Here is a 12,963-nt window from a genome sequence, read left to right as displayed (position 1 = left end):
TTGAACTCCCTCAGCATCTCTCTCACAATCACCTCCCCATGTAACTGAGTGGTGGGGATCAGAGCTAGCACTGCTGTCTCAATAAGAAGGGTCTCAGAGAATGAAAAGCTCTATATCCAGGTGTTATCTCTGAATAAGACTCTGAAATAGCCAAATTAATAAAAGGACTTCATACATTAGCTAGCCTAAATGAAGATATTGATGTTCAGTGAAGCCTCCCTTGATGGAAAATAAAACTCTAATAAGTTACAGTAAATCTTTGCTGAAACAATGTTAAGAGGTAAGTTTGCCATATATTTCATTTTTTTGGAACCATCCTAGGTTATCACCCTGTTATGATGATTATCGGATTTGAAATCACAATATTTTATATAAATATCTGTCCTATCACAAATAGGATTGTTCTACTGAACCTTTACTGTAAGCCATGTGTGATAAAATGGCATTATATTTATGCAACATTTTAAAGTGATATGGTATTAATTATCTTAAAATATCGTTAACTTGTAATTGTGTAATTTGTATAGGTAAAAACCTATCTACCTATTAATTTTAATGGAGTTGAGAGGCATCTTCACCAAGTGATCCAAGTTAGCGTCATCAACAAAGGGACAAATTAACAGCAGACACCCACTCATGGATACACCCAGGAGAGTACCTGTTTTTCCTGAAGAGAGTGAATAATCTGAACCAAAAATGAGGAATTTCATACAATTTCAATTTAAGAAACACTCTACTAAGGAACTGCTCTATACTCTTAAAAAATATCAGTGTCATGAAAGTCAAAGAAAGGTTGAGTAACTGTTCCAGATGAAAGGAAACTAAAGACAGATGACATTAAATATGTGTAACCTTGGACTGGGTCCTAGATGGGGAGTGATTGAGCTAGAGAGAGAATTCTGTAGATTAAAGAATCATGTCAATATTAAGTTGTCTGATTTTGATTACTGTATTGTGTTTAGGTTATCTTTGCTCCTGGTGAAAAAATGAGGAATTTAGGGGAAATGGGCATCACGTCTACACTGTAATCTCAAGGGGTTCAGAAAGAAAGAATATGTATGTAGGGAGAAAAAGAGAATGAAAGGGCAAATATAAAATAAATATTAAAATTTGTTGAATCTGGGTGAGGGTATATGGGAGGTCTTTGCATCCATAATTCTTGACCCTTTTCTGTAAGTTTAAATTTATTTCCTATTAGAAGTTAAAAAGAGGTAATCAATTTTGATGAGTAAGGGAGCTGCCAGGTAGGACAAGGATACAACCTTTCTCTGAGCTCCTTTTGAGATGAATAACTCCAGTTTTCATTGATTCTCCAGCTCTGACCCCTCTATCACATTACATTCCTTGACAAACTGTCATTAAGGAATGGGAAGCAACCACTCATGGGTCACAGAATTCATCCTGGTAGGATTCCATCTCAGTGCAAAGATGGAAATGTTTCTCTTCTGGATCTTCTCCCTGTTCTACATCTTCAGTCTGTTGGCCAATGGCATGATCTTGGGACTCATCTGTCTGGACCTGAGACTACACAGCCCCATGTACTTCTTCCTTTCACATCTGGCCATCATTGACATGTCCTATGCTTCCAATAATGTCCCCAAGATGTTGGCCAATTTAGTGAACCAGAACAGAACTATCTCCTTTGTTCCATGCATATTGCAGACTTTTTTGTATTTGGGTTTTGCTGCTACAGAGTGCTTGATTTTGATGGTGATGTCCTATGATAGGTTTGTTGCGATCTGCCACCCCCTTCAGTACACTGTCATCATGAGCTGGAGAGTGTGCACGGTCCTGGCTGTCACTTCCTGGGCATGTGGATTTATTCTGGCTCTGGTACATGCAGTTCTCCTCCTAAGGTTGCCTTTCTGTGGGCCCCGGGAAGTGAACCACCTCTTCTGTGAAATTCTGTCTGTTCTCAAGCTGGCCTGTGTCAGCACGTGGATCAACCAAGTGGTCGTCCTTGCTACCTCTGTGTTTGTCTTGGTCGGGCCCCTATGCTTAATGCTAGTCTCTTACATATGCATCCTCTGGGCTATCCTAAGGATCCAGTCCAAGGAGGGGCGCAGAAAGGCCCTCTCCACCTGTTCCTCCCACCTCTGTGTGGTTGGACTCTTCTTTGGCATAGCCATGGTGGTTTATGTGGTCCCAGACTCCAATCAACGAGAAAAGCAGGAGAAAATACTGTCCTTGTTTCACAGTCTCTTTAATCCAATGCTGAACCCTCTCATCTACAGCCTGAGGAATGCTCAGGTAAAGGCTGCCTTGTGCAGAGCTCTGCAGAAGAGGCCCATGTGAGGGGTACATAGAGTATTGTTTGATTGGGGATTTTCTTTTAAAATGTGTAGTTTGCTGAAAGAAAAACTCAGAAAAATTTCCCAGTTAAAAGTTTGATATAAATATGGTAATTGTCCAAATTCTAGCTCTGAATATAGGGCAAAGATCCATGGAAAAGAGAATCTTTTGTCCCTTTATCTTTAGGGAGAGCTAAGTTATCAGAATTTTTAGTCTTCCTTAAAAAATACTGAAGTCTGTTTTTTAAAGCCAGGGATATTAATGAATGAAGAAAAAAATTAAATGTAAGAAAATTATATTATCACATTTCTCTGGCTTATGTATTTAGACATACATAGCTTCTTATCACCTGGTAGTAGCTGGAAACAGTACAATAAAATTAATACCATAAGAGAAATATTCCAAAGTAGAGTTGAAATTTCAATACAGAAAATATTATATTTAAATGAATCTACCTCACCAATTGTAAGGCCAGTGGATGAAATAAGAGTTTAGAGAAACTCTAATTTCCTTGTGGAATAATTTAGGAGTAAAGAGAAAAAGTTAGGGAAGGTACTAGTCCAACAAGAAACTAGGTGAAAGAAAAGTCCCAAAATATAGAAAGGTTTAGGATTTGGTCAAATGAAGGAAATTCATTTGAGCATTGCTCAAACTTTACATTTATTTTTAAATTATGGTAATTTCTAATAAGGCAAGATTTAATCAGTTGTTGAAGTTCTTGAAATTTTCCTACTAATATTTTTGTAATTTTGAACCAACTTATCTGAAGATGGTTTAGGGTAACACCAAGCAGCATGAGACAACTATGATATAGCTGACATTATTTCTCTCTCATGGTGGCAAAAGTTCCTCTGGATTTATGAAAACAAATTGAAGAACTGTCTCCATAATGCTAATGGTGATTTTTATGATTAGATATTTGCATATGTTGCAAAATGGTCACCTCAATAAGTCTAGTTAACATTCATCACCAAACATAGTTACAAAAATTTTTTTTCTTATGATGAGAACTTTTAAGATCTACTATCTTAGCAATTTTCAGTATGCAATAAGTATTACTAACCATAGTACCATGCTGTAATACATCCCCTTGATTTATTTCGTAACTGAAAGTTTATCACTTTTGACCCCCTTCACCCATTTCTCCCACCCTCCACCCCTCTCACCGCTGCCTCTGGCAACCACCAATCTGCTCTCTGTAACTAGGAGCTCGGTTTTTGTTTTTATTTTTGTCTTGTTTTGTTTTAGATTACACATATAAATGGGATCATATGGTATTTGTCTTTCTCTCTGACTTATTTTACTTATATGCCTTCAAGTTCCATGCATATTGTTGCCAATGGCAAAGTTTCCTTCATCCACTTTGTGAGTGTGTATGTGTATATATATATATATATATATATAATTTATCAGTTTATTCTTTGATGGACACTTAGATTCCTTCTATATCTTGGCTATTGTAAATAATGCTGCAATAAACATGGGAGTGCATATATCTTTTTGAGTGAGCGTTTTTGTTCTTTTGGATAAATACCCAGAATTGAAATTGCCGGAGCATATGGTAGTCCTATTTGTAATTTTTTTTGAGAACCCTCCATACTGTTTTCCATACTGGCTGCACCAATTTACATTCCCACCAACAGTGCACAAAGGTTCTCTTATCTCTACACCCTCACCAACACTTGTCATTTCTTGTCTTTTTGATAATAGCTATTCTAATAGGTGTAAGGTAGTATTTTATTGTGATTTATTTGTATTTCCTAACGTTTAGTGATGTTGAGAACCTTTCCATGTACCCATTGGCCATCTGTATATCTTTTTTAGAAAAAAGTCTATGCATATCCTCTGCCCATTTAAAATTGGTTTGTCTCTCTCCCTTTTTTTTTTTTTTGCTATTGAATTGTATTAGTGTTTTATATATTTTGGATATTAACCCCTTTCATATATATGATTTCCAAATAATTTTTCCCATTTGGTAGGTTGCCTTTTCATTTTGTTAATGGTTTCCTTTGCTATGCAGGAGATTTTCAGTTTTTATTATAAAATGTATCATAAGGACATTGATTATTCTCTATTTTCTCAAGTTATAAAATTCTAGATTAATTACAAAATTAAACAATTAACTTTCGTTTTAAAAATGTATAGTGCCCAAAGGATAAAATGTATAATATTCAACATGGTAAGCAAATATAGGTATTAAAAAAGACAACCAACCAAAAAAGGTAAAGTCCAGATTGCTGCTGTAGACATTTACTGTGTCTAAATAAGCACATAAATAAATAGAAAAATAGAATTCACTTTATTTGGTAGAGGATCATTATCTACACAAACTTCTTTGTTGCAGGTTTTTTCCATCATAATTTTATGTCCAAATTGTTCACATGTGCTGCCAATATATGATTGTCATAATTTTAAAATAAAGGCAATTCTATGGTTTTTCCCTTTTTTGACCAAGATAATCATATTTCCTTAAAATATAAATGGCTACCATTTTTAGAGTTAGAATCTCTTCAAAGAAAATATTTCTAGAGAAGATCTCAGTGTTACAATTCAGTGCTTCCAGTGAGAATTTAAAAATTGGATCAACTGTTGCCCAAAGTCAGTACCTCAGATTCTAAATGTGAGGCTGTATATTTTGAATAAGCTTAAATATATTCATCAATATAAGCAATTTCATAAACTATAAAGTTATTCCAGTGAATCAAATGTTTATTTTCTCCATATAATCAAAAATAAGAAAAATCATATGGTTGTGACATTAAACATGATGCATTTTTAGGTAAAAGTATAAAGCATTTCTCCATTATTTTATTTTTTTTACTGAGAGAATGAATGGAAAAGTCAAAGAAAAAGATTTAATATTCTTAAAATAAGGGAATTAAAAAACTGCATTTTTAAACTATTATCTGGTTCAAAATCATTTTTAGAGTACTTGCTAGATGACCAGCAGCATTTACAGTTGACCCTTAAATAACATGGGCTTTTGAAAATTCGTGTATAACTTACAGTTGGCCCTCCCTATGGGCGGTTCTTCTGTATCTGTGGATTCAACCGACCACAGACTTTGTAGCACTACAGTATTTACTACTAAAAATTTTACATATAAATGGGCCCATGCAGTTCAATCCTGTGCTGTTCATATGTTAACTGTACGTGGGTAGGGAACCCTCATCTGTCAAAAGAGGTGCTTCTGTGTCACTTTCTCTACCATCTTCTCGAATAAGCGCTAATCCCCGTGCCTATGGTATAGGGGGTTCAGTCCAGGGACAGATGACAAGTATAAACACACAAGCATCAGGGTGGGTGGCGGGCGATACAATTGAATAGAAGGAAATGACGTAGGTTCCAGTTACCTGCACTAGGTGTTTCATTCCCTCTTACCAGTGCTCTTTAAAATTCAACTCCTTTAAGATTATCTGTTGTCTTTGGATCCCTGACAAGGCACAGCCGGACTGGTGCAGAATCAAGCAAAGGAACGGGATATTGATTAGTGAACAATTTAGTGAACAGTCTTTGGATGCAGCTACCTGAGTTCAAATCCATGCGCTGCCACTTACCAGATATTGTGCCTGGCTGCTTATCTAACCTCTGAGTGTCTCCATTCTATCATCTGTAAAATGGGGAGAATATAGTTGCACCCGCCTCATAGGGTAATCATACAGATTGAGTTAACTTTTGTAAATGCATAGGGCACACACAACACATAGCAGGAACTGTGTAAGCGTTTGATTGATAAATGACACAGAATAAATCAATCTACCACAGGCTCAGCATTACGGTTGGATCAGAATCCAAGGATAGAAAACTACATCATATTAACTTTCCCCTTGAGTGTATAATTTTTATCGGTCAGTCATAGAACTTGAAAGATAGTTGTTTTTTCCTAGCCTTATTCTTTCATTTAGGGAAGAAATTATTTTCTTCACTTTATAGATGAAGTAATCAGGAAGATTCAGGAAGTTTAAATTACTAACCAAAAGTGAATAAAGAAAAAAGAAACTCAGTGAGAAGAGAGGAACTAGAAACTGAGGAAAGAGTTGTCCTAAACCTGTTGTGAAACAGACCTTTTAGGAAGAGGCAACTCACAGCCCTCCTGAAAGCAACTAGTCTTGATAAAACTCTTGAGCAGTTTTCTAAGAGACTTTCATGATCTTTCAAGATCCTTTCTGGGGATGTAGACACCCACTCAGCTGACTATCAGATTTGGAACTTGCCTACATTTTAATCTCTTTTGTGAGTAGCCTAATAATCTTTAACTGGATGCTTTTTTATTGTTATTGTCTCTTTTTTCCTACAAAATGTTTCACCAGCAGGGGGCAACCTTGAGTGCAGCTTACTGGGCAACCTCACATTTACCAGCATGTTTGAAACAAAACTGTGATGTGAGCACAAAATTATTTTATCTGAGAAGTTGTCTTTAAATATGTACATATATATATACATATGTCCCAACTTAATACAGCATTCCTTCCTATATTCTTAATGATTCTTACTCCCTGAAGCTTTTTATTAATCCTAAAAATTCATAGATCCACTGAACTGAAGTTGGAAGAGACATAAGGGATCAACTAGACCAACTTTTTTAAAACATAAGTATCTTCTCAGCTGCAGCTATGGAGACTCAAAGAACTTTAACCGAATGTAAGTGTCTTGAATAAGCCATTATTTATCCTTTCTATGGGCAAACAGGTTTGTTCAGTGGGTTTATCTATTATTTATTTGTTTGTTTATTGTCTCTCCCTTTCCCATACAGGCTCCAGACAAAAGTAAAAATAATAATAAATCCTCTTTCTTCTCTCTCTCTCTCGCTTGGAAAGGATAAGACCAGAGAAGACATGAGACACCAGTAGTTCTCAAACTTGAGTTTGCACCAGAATCACCTGGAGGGCTTGTTAACACTCTGATTGCTGGGCTTCACTCTGGAGTTTCTGATTCCATAAACTTAGAGTGAGGGCCAAGAATTTGCATTTCCAACAAGTTTCCAGGTGATGCAGATGGTGCCTGTCAAGGAATAACACATGAAATAAGCTACCTCGAAGGAAAATCCCTTTTCAATCATCACCTTCAGGCCAGACACACCTTTTCTCTTCTTTACCCAAACACCAAAGCTCTCCCTACCCCGGGAGAGGGGTGGACTAAGAGACATATATTCCAAATGCATGATGTTGGGAGACTGTCACACTGGAGCGGAAAGTGCTGAGTAGATAGAGGGCTAAAGGATGTGATGGGAGAAGGTGTCAGGAAGGTTCCTTGGAGAGCCTCAGTGGGGAGTTCCCTGTGGTCATCAGGTTCTCACCCTGAGAAGCCACTTCTGATTCTCTACCATCTGGCATTTTTTGTAAGGGCTGGACTGTATCATTGTCAACTGGAAAAAGAACTGGTTGAACTTACTTCAAAACTCGCTTACTCAAGACACTCTCCCCTATTTGATCTTCAGCAAATTTCTCCAGGAGAAAGGGATGGGGAGACAGATCCATGCTTGACCCAAACGTGTCTTTGTTGGCTCCTAAAATCCAGAGTTCCCTCCCCCCATCCTCAGGGGCCTTGTTCAATAGAACAAAGGGGTGGGGAAAACGAATGCAATTTGTATTGTGGAGTCCTTCTCCCCATTTTTAAGCTCCTGCAGGTGGGATCGATCTAAGAAGGGGCAGGTTCTGTTAATCAAAACAGTCCCCCCGAAGGTTTTCCCAGTTAGAGGTTATTTGGGGAACAGGTTTGACCTTTACAAACACACCCCTCCTCCCCCACCCCCACAACATCTGGCAACATCTTTGGAGTTGTTAAAACCCGTGTTAAAACAACTGTGGATGAGCTGTCATCAGCATCACACGGGGAGCACGGTAAACTACCAGGCCAGGACTCTACCCCAGACCCACATCGTCAGAATCAGGACACTGATCTGGCATCAGAATTGTGAGGGTTTCCAGGTGATTCTGATGTGTGCTCTAAGGGTAAAAAAAGAAAAATCCCAGTAGCAGTTACAGCTCTCTGATATCTTTTAATCTGGGTAGCAAGGAAATACCCCAACCACGGGCCAATTTAGGCAGCGGGAAAGCTGCGCGAGGATGCTGTGCTTACAGAAAAAGAAATAAGACTGGAAGGTGAGAGAGCTCTTCTCAAAGGCATCGTCATAAAAGACTATGGAACTTTGGCAGAAACATCCAGTATTTTACTAAAATTATTGCTGTATATCCTCAGTCAATTATGGTCTTTTGAGAGTTACAACAACCGAAAACCTCAGCTTTCCCAAGTCAGCCGAGTTTCCGTTCCAGCTCTGAGTCTGCGGTGGGGTGAGGGAGAGATTGAAGGTAAGTGCTTGAAACCACTTCTACCTCCAAAGTCTTCCTTTATTCTAGGGCATAGCTGTGTTATTCAAAGGGCTATGGCTTCTTTATAACTGGGAGACTGCTCTCGGGGTGCTTCAAGCTGTCAGCGCTTGGAGGATGCCCACAAAAGGGGACAGTGGTTATTTCATGGAAGATGAGGCTTTTTTTTAAAGATTTATTATTTTATTTATTTTTTTTGGCTGCATTGGATTTTTGTTGCTGCGTGCGGGCTTTCTCTAGTTGTGGCGAGGGGGGTGCTACTCTACGTTTCTGTGCGCTGGCTTCTCATTGTGGTGGCTTCTCTTGCTGCAGAGCAGGGGCTCTAGGCACACGGGATTCAGTAGTTGCAGCATACGGGCTCAATAGTTGTGATGCATGGGCTTAGTTGCAAGATGAGGCTTTTTTTTTAACTCTGTTAAGAGAATTGTGGTTTGAGTTTCTCCTGAGGGAAATGAAATGCACTGGTAATAAGTTTGGTAACTTGTGCCTTTTTCCATAGTGAATAGAACAAAAATCTGAAATATTTGGTTAAAGTCTCTGCTTATTCATGAGCTTAAAAAATAAAATTCACTGACCCATATTGTGAATAAATTCTATATCTTTCTGTAGAAGAAGCTATTTCTTTTCTAAAGCCTTTCCCATATTTAGCTGTTTTTAACTAGCGGACTCAGAGTCACAAGAAAATTTCTGAAAAATGGGATCCTATGGTTAGCATGTAACGCTTAAGTATTTTTATTAATCTGTACAAACTCTTCATTTTTGGAGTTAGCTTTGTATTTTCCACTAATTAGGATGGGCAGAATTTTCCTTCAGTCTCTGGTATTCAGAAATTGTGTGTGTGTGTGTATGTGTGTGTGTGTATGTGTGTGTTTTCCACCAAGGCTTAAATGCTAAGTATTTTTTTCTCTCCCACAAAGGACATGTGGATCATTAAGGCCAGAATTATTTTCAAAGTAACATCTCTATGCTTAGTAGTGACTCCCTTATAAGCCACTTGGTCTCTCTTTACTAATGTCTCTCTTGTAACCTTCTTTAAATTCTTGTTTATTTATTCACCCTTGTTTCCAAAGCATTGTAAATGATATCCAAAGTTCTAGTCCATCAATTCCAAATTCTAGTCATAGGCATTCAGATTTCATCTTCTGGCAGCACAAGTTTCACTTCTCATGATCTTTTGTTAGGGTGGTCTTCTCAGGGTCTTCTCACTGTTTAAATAGCAAGACCCCTTGTTTGTTGATTATCAGCTCATGTTCTCATTCCTGTTGTTTTCCATGCTGGAGGGGCCTTCAACTCTTTCCTAATGACAACTGCCTGTCATGGACCAGGGCTACCTGCCACCAACCCTGTGAGGACCATTGTGGCAGTTTGAGGCCTGCCCCCCCCCCCGCCCCTGCAAAAACCACCTCAACCACTCACTTGTTTCAAGAAATGGAACACAGGAAAAACTTCTAACATTGGACAACCCTTCTGCCTTTGAGTGTCGTTAAACTACTCCTTTGCCCCCTTGCAGACAACCAAGGGCTGCCAAATATCCTTAAAGTCCAATTAGAAAGACTCTCCCACTTCAAAAAAAAAAAAGAAAGAAAAGAAAAAAAAGTTCCCACCATAGTAGAATGCTTGCCAATCAGAGACTTGTCTGTGCTTCCTCTTTTTTACTGTATAAAACTTAACTCTCCTTGCTAACAGCTTTGTACCGCTACTGACATAAAAGCAACAGCAGATGGGTTTGTGCCAAAAGTCTACAAATAAACAAGCTTTTAAAACTGTCTCAGACTTAGTTTTGTCTTTGACACCAACCATTTAAATCCTATTAACTTTTCAGAAGCAATTTTGGGTCCAGCCTCTCTATAGCTATCCAGCACTCAGTTTCCCTTCTTCTGTGTTATATGCTCCATCCCACCCCCAACTCAGACTCCCTCCCACTCCCCCGCAGGAATTGTAAAGTAATAGTGAGGAAGTAAAGGAAGAGGTGCAGTATCTTTTCTTTTCCTCCCTGTGTTTCCGCTCCATCGTCTCTCTCCCTCTTCCTCCCTCTTTCTCTCTTTCTTCTTCCTTTTTCTGTTAAAAATCTCCATATACCTAAAACTGAACCTAAGTGTAAGCACACAACGTTCCTGTCAACAAATGTTTTTGAGCCTGTTCATACTCATCTCCCAGGGCAGTGAAAACAAAGCCGGCGAGATTACCCTGTTATTTTACGTATGCAATATTTAGTCACAGTATAGAACTTTTAGCATCCCTTTGACATTATTAGGAGAAACTCCAATATTTCAAGCACTTATATAAATAATGTTAAATAACTTAAAAATTTTAAATATTCTTAAAAAACAATATTTCTGTCCGTTCTAGTAATCAATTGATCTTTACCATTAGTGTTTGAATAATATCATAGTGAAGTAAATGTTTTTGAATGAATGTATTACAAATAAATGACTGACTGGATGAAGGAATACCTATAGAATATGTTTATAAGTAGGTAAAGCACTTATAGATAGGATAGTATAGGAGTTTGGGAGGAGGAATAAAAATAGAAATTGAACAGCAGTCAAGGCCAATATGGTGCCACAGGTCTGCAATTCTAATCCACTGTTTTGATGGGCATTATACATAATGCTCATCAGTTGCAAAGGAGGCAACTTGATTTATATCATACTTAGCAATATCCCTGCAAACAATAAAATGTATCTAGTGTCCTAGAGAAAGCAACTTTATTTGTTGAAATTGCTAAGAATCCTGAGGAGAGAGTGCAAATAACAAGTTATTTTTTTAATGTAAAATATTATTATAATCATATATAGAAAATATTCCCTAGCTGGATTATTAATTTCAGAAACAAAAACACTGTTTCTAAATGTTTATAACCTTTGTTATTACTTTACATAATGTTATACACACAGTAGGGACTGAAACAGAAGCTTTTTAAATGCTGTGAAGTAAATTGGATTAAAAGCTTCTTCCAGCTCTGATTAGTGATTGAGTCTCATAACCTTCTTCATTGAGGTTATATTCTTTACTATAATTCTAAAATAATTTGCCTTGCTTTCATTATATTTTAAATTGAAACATACTTGACATAGAACATTTTGTAAATTTCAGGTGTACAATGTTAATTTGTTACATTTATATGTTGCAACGTGATTGCCATTGTAGCCATAATTAGCACCTCTATCACATTACATAATTATCATTTTTTATAGTGGTTAGTATAAATTCTAACCACTATAAAATTAAGGTTAAATTGTAGTAATTTAGCAAGTTTGATTATAATACAATATTGTTGTCTATATTAACTATACTGTGCATTAGATCTCTAGGGCTTATTCACTACTCATTAAATTTGTACCCTTAAGCAACATCTATCATATCCCCTACCCCCATTCCCTGATAACCATCATTTAATCTCTTTTTATGAATTTGGCTTGTTGAAATTCCCATATCAGTGATATCACACTTGTTTTTCTTAGTCTGATTTATCTTACATAGCATAATGTGCTCAAGGTCCATCCATGTGGTTGCAAATGGAAGGATGTCCTCCTTTCTCATGGCTGAATAATATTCCACTGTGTATATATACCACATCTTCTTTGTCCATTTATCCACTGATGAGCGCTTATGTTGTTTCCATGTCTTGGCTATGGCAAATAGTGCTGCAGTAAACATGGGAGTGAGTGTATCTCTTTGAAATCCTGTTTTCATCTCCTTTGGGATTATAACCAGAAATGGAATTGCTGGATCATATTATAGTTCTATTTCTGATTTTTTGAACAACCTCTGTATGGTTTTCCACAATGGTTGAACCAACTCCCATTCTTACCAAGAGTGTACAAAGGTTTCCTTTTTTCCCCACATCCTCTCTGGCACTTGTTATCTCTTATCTTCTTGATGATAGCCATTCTAACAGGTGTGAGGTGATATCTCATTGTAGTAAAAATAAATAAATAAATAAAAATAAGCACTGATCACTAAGAATAACAGAGTAAGGACTTCCCCAGATTCTTTGCTTCATAAAAGCAAGAAGGGCACTGACAAAATTTGTCAGTCAACTTTTTAAAAACTTTAGAAATTAAAAAATGCTTGATAACAGGCAAATCAGGCACTCCTGACAAGAGAGGAAAAGGCATGAAAGTGAAGCTTATAACTGGGGCCTTTTAAGTGGCTTTAAGGTGTAGGATTTAATATTTTGAGATAGTAATTCAAAGGACTTGCTGATTCACACCAATGTGCAGTAGGTAAACATTCTTTCTGGACCAATGCATTTTGGAAAGAGGCCTGGCTTGAGAAATTCATTTTTGTGTTAATAGCATATAAAATGTATTGATATCCCTGGGCCTGATGAGGTCTCACA

General features: G+C 37.2%; 1 protein-coding gene across 1 annotated transcript; it reads left to right on the top strand.

Annotated features, from left to right (window-relative positions):
• The first annotated feature begins 1,365 nt into the window (after positions 1-1,365).
• On the top strand, positions 1,366-2,295 carry LOC130851689 (olfactory receptor 2A2-like). The gene has a single exon (XM_057732354.1). The coding sequence runs from the start codon at positions 1,366-1,368 to the stop codon at positions 2,293-2,295; it is 930 nt and encodes a 309-aa protein (XP_057588337.1).
• The last annotated feature ends 10,668 nt before the right edge of the window (positions 2,296-12,963 follow it).

Source organism: Hippopotamus amphibius, chromosome 4 (assembly GCF_030028045.1).
Source record: "Hippopotamus amphibius kiboko isolate mHipAmp2 chromosome 4, mHipAmp2.hap2, whole genome shotgun sequence".
In the NCBI taxonomy this organism is placed as follows: Eukaryota; Metazoa; Chordata; class Mammalia; order Artiodactyla; family Hippopotamidae; genus Hippopotamus; species Hippopotamus amphibius.
This window is presented reverse-complemented; position numbering and strand designations above follow the sequence as displayed.

Coding starts and splice junctions, on each gene's coding strand:
- LOC130851689 (XM_057732354.1), top strand. CDS start 1,366: ATGGGAAGCAACCACTCATGGGTCACAGAATTCATCCTGGTAGGATTC.